Source organism: Molossus molossus, unplaced genomic scaffold (assembly GCF_014108415.1).
Source record: "Molossus molossus isolate mMolMol1 unplaced genomic scaffold, mMolMol1.p scaffold_m16_p_15, whole genome shotgun sequence".
In the NCBI taxonomy this organism is placed as follows: domain Eukaryota; kingdom Metazoa; phylum Chordata; class Mammalia; order Chiroptera; family Molossidae; genus Molossus; species Molossus molossus.
This window is the reverse complement of record NW_023425350.1, coordinates 11,741,585-11,755,872: the sequence shown is the minus strand read 5'-3', so window position 1 is coordinate 11,755,872 and position 14,288 is coordinate 11,741,585. Positions and strand designations below refer to the sequence as shown.

The window sequence follows — 14,288 nt, the reverse complement described above, 5'->3', positions numbered from 1 at the left end:
ATTCATTCATTCATCTGTTCATTCAACCAATAGAAATATTTATTAAACGTATAAAACATATCAAGTATTCTACTAGAGAAAACAGACAGGGAATCTGGCTATTATAATTCAGTGTAAGAGGTGCTGTGATAGGGTATCATGTGTGAGTATAAGATACAGAGGAAGCACTTAATAAGGGAACCCAGCAAGGTCAGGGTTGGCCAAGGAAGTCTTCCTGTAGGAATGCTTTTTGCTGTCAGATTTTATGCTTACATCATAGATGGAGGAGACTATTGCGCAACTGATCCAGATCAATGGGGTTTTATTATTGAAAGCCTTACAACACAGAAATTGGTCTGGAAATGTACTGCCTAATTTAACCAATGTGATTTCATTTGTATATTAGGATCTGGAGAAACAACATACGACCACAAGAATACATTGACATTATCATGTGCTGGATCTCTACACCACAAATTTCTGGATTCGAATGTCAAATTCAGCCATGTAGAAAAGATTGGGACTAATCCAGCCTCCAAAGGTTTACTGACATTCAATGCATCTAGTTCCTGGGGACCGCAGATGTCTGCTTCAGTACATTTGGACTCAAGAGTGAAAGACCATTTGTATATCAAGGAAGTCAAGATTGATGGGCAGTGCGGAGTCTCTTCACTCTATGCTAACGGTGCATATAGCCTGTCTTATCAAAAGGATCCTACCACTGGCCAGCGAACCGGAGAGTCCAACCTGAGGTTTAACTCTACCTACCTCCAGGGCACAAATCAGATAATAGGAAGATATGAAGATGGAACCATCTCCCTCGCTTCCACCTCAGATCTGCAAGATGGCATCGTTAAAAATACTGCTTACCTCAAATATGAGAACTACGAGGTGACTATGAAATCTGATACCACCGGGAAGTACGAGGACTTTGCCACTTCTAGCAAAGTCGATATGACCTTCTCTAACCGAAATGCATTGCTACGTTCTGAGTATCAAGCTGATTACAAGTCACTGAGGTTCTTTGCCCTGCTTTCTGGTTCACTGAATTCCCATGGTCTTGAAATAAATGCTGACGTCCTGGGCACTGACAAAATTAATACTGGTGCTTACAAAGCAACACTAAGGATTGCTGGAGATGGACTGTCTACCAGCGCAACAACCAACCTGAAGTACAGTCCCCTGATGTTGGAGAGTGAGCTGAACTCCGCCCTCGGGCTCTCTGGGGCATCCCTGAGATTCACAACCAACGGCCGCTTCCGGGAACACAATGCAAAATTCAGCCTAGATGGAAAAGCTGCCCTCACGGAGGTGTCACTGGGAAGCGCTTATCAGGCCATGATTCTGGGTGTCGACAGCAAAAATATTTTCAGCTTCAAAATTAACCAGGAGGGACTTAAGCTTTCCAGTGACGTGATGGGCTCATATGCTGAAATGAAACTTCACCACACAAACAGTCTGAACATCGTGGGGTTATCACTGGACTTCTCTTCAAAACTCGACAACATTTACAGTTCTGACAAGTCGTATAAGCAAACTTTCAATGTGCAGCTGCAGCCCTATTCTCTCGTAACGACTTTAAACAATGACCTGAAATTCAACGATCTGGATCTGACCAACCATGGGAAATTGCGGCTGGAACCCCTGAAGCTGACTGTGGGTGGGAACGTAAAAGGAGCCTACCAAAATAATGAAATAAAACACATGTACACCATTTCTTATGCAGACTTGTCAGCGAGTTATAAAGCAGACACCGTAGCTAAAGTGCAGGACACAGAGGTAAGCCATCGGCTCAGCGCAAGCATCACTGGGCTGGCTTCAGCCATTGACATCAGCACAAACTACAATTCGGACTCACTGCGTTTCAGCAACGTTTTTCATTCTACAGTGGCCCCGTTTACAGTGACCATCGATGCACACACAAACGGCAACGGGAAACTGACTCTCTGGGGAGAACACACAGGGCAACTGTACAGCAAATTCCTCTTGAAAGCAGAACCTCTGGCCCTAACGTTCTCTCATGATTACAAAGGATCCACAAATCACCATCTCATGTCCAGAGGGAGCGTCAATACTGCTCTAGATCATAAAGCCAGTGTCCTGCTCACTCCGGCCGAGCAGACAGGCACCTGGAAACTCAAGACCGAGTTGAACAAAAATGAATACAGCCATGAGTTTGATGCTTACAATACTAAAGACAAAGTTGGTGTGGAGCTTACTGGACGAGCCCTGGCTAACTTCACCATGCTAGACTCCCCGATTGAAGTCCCTTTTTTACTCAATGGTCCTATCAATGTAATTGATGCTTTGGAGATGAGGGATACTATTGACCAGCCCCAGGAATTCTCTATGGTTGCTGCCATAAAATATGATAAGAACCAAGATGTTCACACCATCAACCTCCCATTCTTAAACCTCCTGCCAGAACATTTTGAGAAGAGTCGAATAGTAATTGTAACTTCATTGGAAGCCATACAGAGAGAACTGAAACGTATCAATATTGATCAGTTCATGAGGAAATACAGAACAGCCTTGGACAAATTCTCACAGCAAGTTAATGACCAGCTGAATGAAGTCAGTTGGGAGAGACAAGTTTCAAACGCCAAGGAGAAACTAACTGCTTTCGCAGAAAATTATGGAATTACAGAAAATGATCTAACAATTGCATTGGACAATGCCAAAATCAACTTTAATGAAAAACTATCTCAACTACAAACATATGTGATACAATTTGATCAGTATATTAAAGATAATTATGATTTGCATGATTTTAAAATAGCTATTGCTAAGATTATTGATCGAATCATTGAAACATTGAAAATTCTTGATGAACATTATCATATCCGTGTAAATATAGTAAAAACAATTAATGACTTGGATGTGTTTATTGAAAAGATTGAGTTTAACAATATGGGAAGTACAGTATCCTGGATTCAAAATGTGACTGCTAAGTATCAAATCAGAATTTGGGTACAAGAAAAGTTGCAGCAGCTCAAGACACAAATTCAGAATGTTGACATCCAGCACCTTGCAGAAAAGTTAAAACAACAGGTTGAAGCCATTGATGTCAGAGTGCTTTTAGATCGGTTGAGGACTACAATTCCATTCCAAAAAATAAGGCAAATTATTGAGCATGTGAAATACTATGTTAGAAATTTCATTGAAGGTTTTGAAGTAACTGAGAAAATCAATGCTTTTCGAGCCATGGTTCACAAGTTAATTAAAATGTATGAAATAGACCAACACATCAAGATTTTAATGGAGAAATTAGTGCAGTTAGCCCACAAATATAAGTTGAAGGAGACTATTCAGAAGTTGATCAATGTCTTACAACAAGTTGAGATAATAGATCACTTTGAGAAATTGGTTGGGTTTTTTGATGATGCTGTCACTCGGCTTAAAGCATTGTCTTTTAAGAAATTCATTGAAGAAGTAAACAAATTCCTTGACATTTTGATAAAGAAAATGAAGTCCTTTGATTATCACCAGTTTGTAGATAAAACCAATAACAAAATCCGTGAGGTGACTAAGAGAATCAATGGTGAAATCCAGGCTCTGGACCTCCCACAAAAAGCTAAAGCACTAAAAGTATTTGTAGAGGACATCAGAGCTGTGATCTCAGTCCATCTGAAAAACCTAAAAGGCACCAAAATAACCTTATTTGTTGATTGGTTACAGGAAGCTTTAAATTCAACATCTTTAAATTACATGAAAGTCAAATTCCAAGAGACCCTACAAGATATACGAGACCAAATATATCTAATGGACGGTGGACAGAAAGTTCAGAAATTCCTGTTGCTTGTAGGCCAAATTTATAACACACTTGTTACTTACATTTCTGACATTTGGAGTCTTGCTGCCAAGGGCTTTACTGACTTTGCAGAACGGTATTCTATCCAAGCCTGGGCTGAATCCCTAAAAGCACTGGTAGAACAAGGGTTCACTGTTCCTGAAATCCAGACCACCTTTGGGACCATGCCTGCCTTTGAATTCAGTCTCCGTGCCCTTCAGGAAGCTACATATCAGACTCCTGAGTTCATAGTCCCCCTGACAGATTTGAAGATTCCATCAGTTCAGATAAACTTCAAAAAATTAGAAGATATAGAAGTACCATCCAAGTTTTCCACGCCAGAATTTACTGTCCTCAACACCTTCCACATTCCTTCCTTTACAATTGACTTGGTAGAAATAAAAGCAAAGATCATCAGAATCATTGACCAGATGCTGAACAGTGAGCTGCAGTGGCCAGTTCCAGAAGTGTACCTAGGGGATCTGATGGACATGGACACCATTCTTGCTAGAATCACTCTGCCAGACTTCGATGTACCAGAAATCACAATTCGAGAATTCATAATCCCAAATCTTGACCTCAAAGATTTTCAAGTTCCTGACCTTCACATACCAGAATTCCAGCTTCCCAGCATCTCACACACAATTCAAGTACCTACTTTTGGCAAGCTGCATAGCATTCTGAAAATCCAATCTCCCCTTTTCACATTAGATGCAAATGCAGACATTCAAAATGTAACAACATCAGTGAATGAGGCAGGGATTATGGCTTCCATCACTGCCAAAGGAGACTCCAAATTAGAAGTTCTCAAATTTGATTTTCAGGCAAATGCACAACTTTCATATCCTGAGATGAATCCACTCATTCTGAAGGAATCCATGAGTTTCTCCAGCAAGTACCTGCAAACAGAGCATAAGGGCGAAGTCCTATTTTCTGGAAATGCTATTGAGGGAAAATCAAACACAGTGGCAAGTTTACGCACAGAAAAAAATACAATGGAGCTTAGTAATGGTGTGCTTATCAAGGCAAACAATCAGCTTACTCTGGACAGCAACACAAAGTACTTCCACAAATTGCACATCCCCAAACTGGACTTCTCCAGTCAGGCTGGCCTACACAATGAAATCAAGACCCTGTTTGAAGCTCAACATGTAGCATGGACTTCTTCTGGGAAAGGATCATGGAAATGGGCCTGCCCCAAATTCTCAGATGAGGGGACCCATGAATCCCAAATTAGCTTCACTGTGAGAGGACCCCTCACTTCCTTTGAATTGTCTAATCAGCTCAGTAGCAAGCACCTGAGAGTAAACCAAACCTTGGTTTATGAATCTAGCTTTCTCAAACTTTATCAGTTGGATATCCAGTCACAAGTTGAATCCCAGCATGTGGGTCACAGTGTTCTCACTGCTAAAGGCACAGCACGGCTTGGAGAAAGGAAGGTCGAGGTAACTGGCAACCATGATGCTCATTTAAATGGAAAAGTTAGTGGAACTTTGAAAAATTCTCTTTTCTTTTTAGCACAGCCATTTGAGATTACTGCATCCACAAACAATGAAGGCAATCTGAAAGTTAGTTTTCCATTAAAATTGACAGGGAAAATAGACTTCCTGAATAATTATGCACTGTTCTTGAGTCCTCACGCCCAGCACGCAAGTTGGCAAGCCATTGCCAGGTTCAACCAGTATAAGTACAATCACAGTGTTTTTGCTGGAAACCACGAGAACAGCACTGAGGCCCACATGGGAGTAAGTGGAGAAGCCAACCTGGATTTTCTAAACACTCCTTTAACAATTCCTGAAACAACTCTACCTTACACAAAACTCAAAATCCCCCAGGTGAAAGATTTCTCCTTATGGGAAAATACTGGTTTGAAGGAATTCTTGAAAACAACAAAGCAATCATTTGATTTAAGTGTAAAGGCTCAGTATAAGAAAAACAAAGACAAACACTCCATCCCCGTTCCTTTGGACATGGTTTTCGTGTTTATCAATCAGAACATCAAGTCATTCGAGAAGCATTTTGAGAAAGTCAGAGTCAAGGCATTGGATTCTTTTACCAAATCCTATAATGAAGCAAAAATTAAGCTTGATAAATACATAGCTGAAAAATCCCAGAACAAGCAACCCAAGACCCTTGAGATTCCTGGATACACCATTCCAGTAGTCAACATTGAAGTATCCCCATTCACAGTCAAGATGCTGACATTTGGCTATGAGATCCCAGAAGGGGTCAGCACCCCAGATTCTGGCTTCTCTGTGCCCTCACATGCAGTAGTCCTGCCATTCCCAGAGTTGCCAGCCCTTCATGTCCCTAGGAATCTTCTGAAGTTTTCTCTTCCAGTATTCAAGGTATCAAGTATCCCAAACAATATTTTAATTCCGGCCATGGGCAATATTACCTATGACTTTTCCTTTAAATCAGGTGTCATCACCCTGAATACCCATGTGGGACTCTACAACCAATCCGATATTGTCGCTCATTTCCTTACTTCCTCTTCCTCTGTCACTGATGCACTGCAGTGCAAATTAGAGGGCACCTCCAGTCTGACCATGAAAAGAGGGTTGAAGTTAGCCACAGCTTTGTCTCTGAGTAACAAATTCGCAGAAGGCAATCATGACAGTACCATTAGCTTAACCATGAAAACCATGGAAGCTTCCATGACAACAGCAGCAAAAGTTCAAATTCCAATTTTGAGAATGAATTTCAAGCAGGAACTGAATGGAAATACCAAGTCAACACCTACTGTCACTTCATCCATTGAATTAAAGTATGATTTCAATTCCACCAAGCTGCACTCTACTGCTTCAGGGACAGTTGAGCACAAGTTCAACCTAGAAAGCCTCACTTCTTACTTTTCCATCGAATCATCCAACAAAGGAACTATCCAGGGTTCGGTCCTTTTACGGGAATATTCAGGAATGATTGCCAGTGAGGTCAGCACTTATTTAAATTCCAAGGGTACTCGGTCTTCAGTGAAGCTGCAAGGGGCTTCCAAAGTTGATGGTATCTGGAACCTTGAAGCGAAAGAAAGCTTTGCTGGAGAAGCCACTCTCCAACGCATATATGCCACCTGGGAGCACAATACAAAAAACCACTTACAGCTACAGCCCCCCTTTTTAACATTTGGAGAGCATACAAGCAAAGCCATCCTGGAACTCGCCCCATGGAAACTGTTAGCCCTTGTTCAGGTTCATGCAAGTCAGTCCGGTTCCTTCCTTGATCTCAATAACCTTGTCGAAGAAATGTCCCTGAATATTAACACTGAGAACCAGAAGGCCAGCTGGAAAAGCGAGATCCAGGTTCACTCCCTGTCTCTCCAGAATGATGTACAACTATCCAATGACCAAGAAGAGACACGCCTTGACGTTGCAGGATCCTTAGAAGGGTACCTACGGTTCCTCAACAGCATTGCCCTACCAATTTATGACAAGACTGTATGGGAATTTCTAAAGCTGGATGTAACCACCAGTATTGATAGGAAGCAGTATCTTCGTGCTTCTACAGCCCTTGTATACACCAAAAATCCCAGTGGCTATGTGTTCTCTGTCCCCGTGCAAGAATTGGCTGATAAATTTGTTATTCCTGGACTGAAACTAAATAATCTGAACTTAGTTCTTGTGACACCTACGTTCCAAGTCCCATTTACAGATCTGCAGGTTCCATCCTACGAACTTGATGCAAGTGAAATAAAAGTCTACAAGAAGCTAAGTACTTCGCCATTCACCCTCAATGTACCAGCACTACCCACAGTGAAATGCCCTGAAGTTAATGTGATAACAAAGTATTCTGAGCCAGGTAACTCCTCAGTTCCCTTTTTTGAAATAACTGTGCCTAAATTTCAGTTAACTGTGCCCCAGTATACCTATCCAAAAAGTATTTCCTTTGGCAATGCTGTTTTGGATCTAAATGAGATGGCCAGCAAGATTGCAGACTTCAGGTTGCCAGACATCACTGTGCCTGATCAGACCATTGAGATTCCCTCCATTAAGTTCTCTGTACCTGCTGGAATTCACCTTCCTTCCTTTGGATCACTGACTGCACGTTTCGGAGTGGCCTCTCCCCTGTATAATGCTACTTGGAGTGCTGGTTTGAAAAACAAAGAAGACCATGTTGAAATGTTCCTGGATTCCACATGCAACTCAACCATACAGTTCCTGGAATATGATCTTAAAGGTAAGGAGATGTCCTGACTCCTCCTGAATAAGAATTCCATATGTTATATGTTTTCAATGACAGTTGTGAATCAATAATCATGTAATTATGACTAGAGACACAATTATTCTCTATAGCAAAATATAAAGGAAGAGATTCATATACAACCATGTGTAACATCCTGTAGAAACCTACTGACATGTAAGAGGAATAGATCAAAGGAAATAGACTTTTCTGTAATGACTTTAGGACTGGTAATATCTTCTTTTTTCTTCTTTTTTTTTTAAGTGTGGGCTGCATGTTTCAAATATATAAGCAAACCATTTACATTAAGATATACTTCACTTCTCCTGGTTTTCACAATGAAAATGTCTGTGTCGTACAATTATTAACCAAATGAAAAATCTCTCCTTTGCAGCTGTGGAAACACTCAAGATTGAAGATGGCATGTTAGTCAGTAAGGTGAAAGGAACATTTTCACACCGTGACGTCAGCGCAGAATATAAAGAAGATGGCAAATACCATGATTATCTGTATAGAACTTTTATTGAAACATCATTCCTTTTCAGATCATTGTAATTTTTTCCATCTTTGTACCCCTTGCATGGTGGCTCATCTGCTTTTCTGTTTGTAGGGACTGGGGAGGAGACGCTCACCTTGACATCACTAGCCCAACGTTCACGGATGTCCATCTGCACTGCCATGTGGGCGAGAATATGCTCTACTCTGCAGCCTCTCCAGCCATAGGCACGGTGGCCATGGACTTGGAAGACAATGAGGATTCCATAAAATTCAATATCTACTACCGCCCTCAGGTGAGCCCCACCTAATGGGTTACACACCTTAGCAGTAAGTAGAGATTTGAAGCAGATAAATGTAACTCAGTACAAAGTATTTTCTCAGAGTTTTCCCAGATTAGGTGAAACAGAGCAATGAGCAGGTTGACCTCTGAGGAACTATTCTCCAAGAAATATTACAATGAGCCTTTTATTGATTTTCATTATTAGATGCGCATATAACATCATATTACCACTGTTATTTCACTACTACTGGGCAAATCTAGAAAAAGAGGGTTACTGCTCCCCACCTGCGTCATGAGTAAACTCTGCCATGTGCTGACTACATTTTCAGATAGTGTTTTCTGGAGTGCTTGCAGCTTCAAAATGCTTCCCCACAATAGAATTTTTAGATGAGATTTGCCAGATTTGTCTCATATACTTTACAAGTTCTACCAAGGCCAGGTCAAAGATGCATTAGATTTAGTAGACGAAAAGGAACTACGAGGTTCTGATACTAAAGTTTGTCATAGGCTTGGAGAATGAATGGTTCCTGATGCAGGTAGCCTAGGTCTCTGCTGCATGGGCTCTGGACAGTTTACTTCTGTGCTACTTCTTTTTCTCTGAACGAGCCTTTTCCTGTCTCTACCTCCCCTCTCTCCCCCTCCCCCTGCTCCTCCTCTGATCTGCAGTCCAGGGAAGGCCTGAATGTTAAGTGTTGTTGTGTAAATGCCATGCATCATTTTCCCCTTTCTGAGGCATGTGATAAAGAGGAATTCACTACAGTAGACTTGTTTAACTGTAAGACAAACACAGGAACTGACATAAGACAAATTCCCTTCAGAATGTGAATAATCCTCTGACCTCTACCTTTAACTGCTAATGAAGTTTTAGTGGCGTATATTATGTAATCAGGATAATTGAAAACATGTTTTTTTTTCATCTTTTTTTTTTTCCTGGTTTTAGTCATCTCCAGATAAAAAACTCAGCATATTCAAAATTGAGTCTAGGTTCCCTGAATCTAGTGAGAACTATGAGGTGAGAGTTAACTGGGAAAAAGAGGCTGTGTCTGAATTTCTCAGCTCTCTGAAAGACAACGTGCCCAAGGCAGCAGGGACCCTTTACAACTATGTCAACAAGCACCACCAGGAGTACACAGGACTTGATCTGAGAGAGGCGTCTTTAAAACTTAGAGGAAGTCTTCAGAACACGGCTGAGCAGACCTATCAAGGAGCACTGAGTCTGATTGATGAGGTGGACAAGACACTGGAACTCAAGAGGGTAACCAGAGGCGCTACTAGAACCTACCAGTGGTGGAATGACAAGGCCCAGACTCTGTACCAGGAACTGTTGGATCAGGAGGGCCGTGTCGATCTCCAGAGACTCCAAAATAAGGTGTTGGACAACCTAATAGGAGTTACTAAGGAGTACAGTGCCATAGTCACGCATCTGCTTGACCTGTTCATCGATTACCTGAAGTTCACCAGACTCCAGCTCCCAGGAAGAGCCGGGACATACACTTTAGATGAGCTCTGCACTATGGTCATGAGGGGAGTAGGGAAGGCACTGTCCCAGGTGCATTCAAACATCCATAGTGGGTTAGAAATACTATTTTCCTATTTCCAAGGCCTGATGGAGAAATCTGAATTAATCAAGGACCTAAAGATTAAATTTCCTTTTGAGTCAGCAAGTGTTAAACTAACAGATGAAACCTTAATATATGGGAAACTGTTGAACTCTTCATCACAAAGAGTCCAAAGGATATGGAATGTCCTCCAATCTAACAAAACTACAGAGATACTAGGTGATCTTCAGAGATTTGCACAAGGTGTTTTCCAATCCGTAGAAGAAGAAATGAACCTCTTAAAGAAGAAGAAACTTACTAATCTCATTGATGAGATCCAACAGATCAAAACAACCTTGGACAGTCATATTCAATATGTTTTTAGGTTCCTGAGAGAATACTTGTACCTTGACTTTGGCAACTTTAATGAATTTGTTCAAAACAAACTTCAAGAAGCTTCTCATGAGTTAGAGCAGATCCATCAGTACGTAAAGGCTCTTCTCAAAGAATATTTTGATTTGGATATGGTCAGCTGGAGAGTGAAATATTATGAATTTGAAGAAAAGCTAATCAACCTGATCAAGAAGTTAGTAGATGCCCTGAGGGATTTCCATTCCAAATACACAGGCAGTGCTGATGGTTTTGCTTCCCAACTCTCAAGTGACATTGAGCAATTTGTGCAGAAAGATATCCCGAAATATCTTAGCGTCCTTGCTGATACAGATGGGAAAATAAAAGAAAAGATTGTGGAGCTTTCTACCAGTGCCCAGGAAATAATTAAAAGCTGGACCGTTGCAATGAAGAAAATCATTTTTGATTACCACCGGCAGTTCAAGTATAAACTACAGAATTTTTCAGACCAACTCTCTGATTACTATGAAAAATTCATTGCTGCGTCTCAAAGATTGATTGACCTGTCCATTGAAACATACCACATGTTTCTGATATATATCACTGAGTTACTACAAAAGCTGCAATCGTCCACAGTCGATGACAGGAGCCATTACCAAGAGATTGCTCCAGGAGAATTAATTATCACCTTCTAATTTTTGTAAAGCAATTCTCATTTATTCTTCTACTCCAATTAAGCTTCTGCATAGGAGAAAAACAATTCAAACTGTATGCATTGGTATAATTATTCACTGGGCCCATCCTGTAGCAGGCAGCTGACTACACGCAGAAGTACAAGGAAGCTGGACCTACACTGGGGCTGGTGGCAGGTCTCCGAAGGTCTCTGAACTCTGGGAAACAACATATTTTTGCAAGTTAAAGGAAATCAGGACCTGAATTAATTTGCTAAACTTGGGGGAGGGGAGGGAAAACAAATAAATGAATTCTTTATTGTGTGTCTTACTCATTATGGTTCATTCATATTGAAAGATAGAAAAACGAGGGTATTGATTCACATGTCTGATGTTTGAAAACCTCCGGGAGAACGCACACTGTGTTTAGAGTGACAAAGGGAAAAGGGAGAATTTGTGGAGGGAAATATTTTGCCACTTGTAAAAAAAAAAAAAAAAGGTAACTAATCTCAGGGATTGTATTTGCCAAGTGAAAAGGACAAATAATTTGCAAAGGTTTTTGCATAATTTAATCCCAAAGGGCATCTCATTGGTCCTCATGTGCTACACGGCCTTGCTCACCAACCCTCTGCTAGGCTCTGCGATAGATCAACACGCCCTTATTTCGCCCAGCTTGCCAGGGTGGAGAAGGGGTAGCTAGGAAGTCCTGGCTCCAAGGGCTTCCTGGCAGAAGGACCCCAGAAGTCTCCCTTGCAGCTCCAGGATCCATTCAATGCAAAGAAAGTAAGAGTGGAAGAGAGGGTGGGGGGATGCAGACTCCTCACATTTTGGGGATCAGCACGTATTCATTCCCTTGGATGTCCTTATTTTCCAAATTTAACATCTAACCAGGTGTGATTCAGAACCAGGGATGTCTCTTGCCACATCCACTCCTTCAACCTCTGATTGTGAACACTGACGAGGTCCCGCCGGGGCAGCCTCGCTGAGCTTTCACAAGGGAAGGCTGCAAAGGCCCTGTGCCACACAACTGCCACTAACACCAAAGGGGGGCAAACGTGGCTCTCCTTCTGTGCACTGAAGAACAAAGGAAGGCTGTGTAACCTTTGGGGAATGGGAGCTTGGAGATTACTCCACATCCCCCAAGTCCTACGTGAGTTCTGTTTGGAAAAGACCCTTTTTATTCAAAAATACCTTCAACTGCCACCATTCTTTTATAAAGCCTCACATTCTCTTGGTGAAGCCCACTGCTAAAATGCACAAGTATTACCTGGAAAACACATTAGCCCATTGGGAACTTTGCAGGATTATTTCCCCTGGAACGAAGAGCCAGAAAGAGTCCTGGGGAAGTGGGATACATGGTACCATATGGATCTGGTGCTCAAGGAAAGTTGTTGGATAATGAATCAATGGATAGATGAATGAATGAATGAATGAATGAATGAATGAATGAATGAGGAGTCAGTTCCAAGTGTGAAAAAAGGGGAGAAATTAGGCCCAGATCTCAACGTTTCTTGATGGGCTTTGAGCAGCCAGAATCTACCGAGTGTTCAAATTGAAAGGAGGCCTGGAGTTTTGACTTAATTTGGAGGGAAAGGAGGAGTCCAAGGTTCCGTGCTCACATGATGATACATGTATCTGGGGCTGAAAAGGGGGAAAGTTGACACAAGTTTAAAATGATCAAGTAATCACATAGCACCACCTGCCCAGTTCCCTGACTGGTAACCCTATATGAGGTGCCCCCGGCTGGCTTAGAATACCTTTCTCATACTCAATAAAGAGAGAAGATGAAGGGTCCAAGGGCTTGGACTTCACTTGCTCTCTTCTTTGGCCTTCAACTGAATATCAGGACACCTCTCTGAGCTGATGAATGGCTACATTCCTTACTTGCTTGTAGCTTTGGATGACTTTTTCCCCTCTGTGAGCCTCAGTTTTCATATGTATAAAATAAGAATAATATCTATCTTGCCTACCTTGAAGGGCTGTTCATGGAAGTCAGATGTGAAAAAGCTTTATAACTTTTATTTATATTTTAAATTTTTTTTCTTTATTGTCTTGAGAGAGAGAGGGAGGGATAGAGAGATAGAAACATTGATGAGAGAGAACATCGATTGGCCATGTCCTGCATGCCCCCCACTGGGGGTCGGGCCCACAACCTGGGCACGTGCCCTGACTGGGAATCAAACTGGTGATCTCTTGGTGCATGGATCAATGCTCAACCACTGAGCTACACCGGCGGGTTGAGTTTTGTAACTTTTAATGTTGTATAAAAACAAAGTGCCATTATTATCAGATGGTTATTTAAATGAATTATTGGCAAGGAAAGAGCATGGAATTAGGGAGGTCTATCCAGTTCAATGAACGTTCATGAAATGCTTTTATGTGCTGAGCATAAAGGTTCTAGAGAGGAGACAGAGCTCAGTAAGATGCAGTCCCTGGATATCTGTCTGTCTATCAGAGGTGGAATGTGCTGCCCTATGATGGGTATATATATGAGGGTTTATATCAGGAAAAAATGAGGATCAAGACATTTTCATGAAGAAACATAGCTTGAAGACGCACAGATTTTGAGAAGTGATAAGGAAGAAAGGCCATTGTAGAAAGAAGAGAAACATGAGGGAAGAAAGCTAGGCAATGTGTTTGAAGACACTACATCATCTAGTGTAACTAGAGCCCAGGAAACGTGATTGGAGGGGTGAAAGCCAAAGTGAACGCTTTTCCTCTCTGCTGAAAAAGGGTGTCCAGTGCACGTTTTTGAGCAGGAGGGTGATATGAGTTGTGATTCCTTAAAAACTGATATGGTAACTCATGCAGGGTGAACTGCAAATGCATGAATCTTGGTCTGAGACTGTGCCAGGGTCCAAGTACAAGATGCTGGGCACTTTGACCAAGTCGTAGATGCTGGGAACGGTGCGGAGGGCTTGGATACAAGCAGCATCATGAAGGCACAGTCAGCGGACTCAGGGGGCTGATTGTTAGATGAAGGGGCAGGTGCAAAGGCCACTGGA

At 41.7% G+C, this 14,288-nt stretch overlaps 1 protein-coding gene across 1 annotated transcript in view; it reads left to right on the top strand.

Annotated features, from left to right (window-relative positions):
• The window catches only part of APOB (apolipoprotein B), a 38,336-nt gene extending 27,029 nt beyond the window's left edge, over window positions 1-11,307 (top strand). Inside the window, exons 26-29 of the mRNA XM_036263297.1 lie at window positions 386-7,942; window positions 8,340-8,454; window positions 8,556-8,736; window positions 9,664-11,307. Of these exons, the coding sequence (XP_036119190.1) occupies window positions 386-7,942; window positions 8,340-8,454; window positions 8,556-8,736; window positions 9,664-11,307 (9,497 nt within the window). The remainder of the gene's footprint in view (window positions 1-385; window positions 7,943-8,339; window positions 8,455-8,555; window positions 8,737-9,663) is intronic.
• Window positions 11,308-14,288: the final 2,981 nt, after the last annotated feature.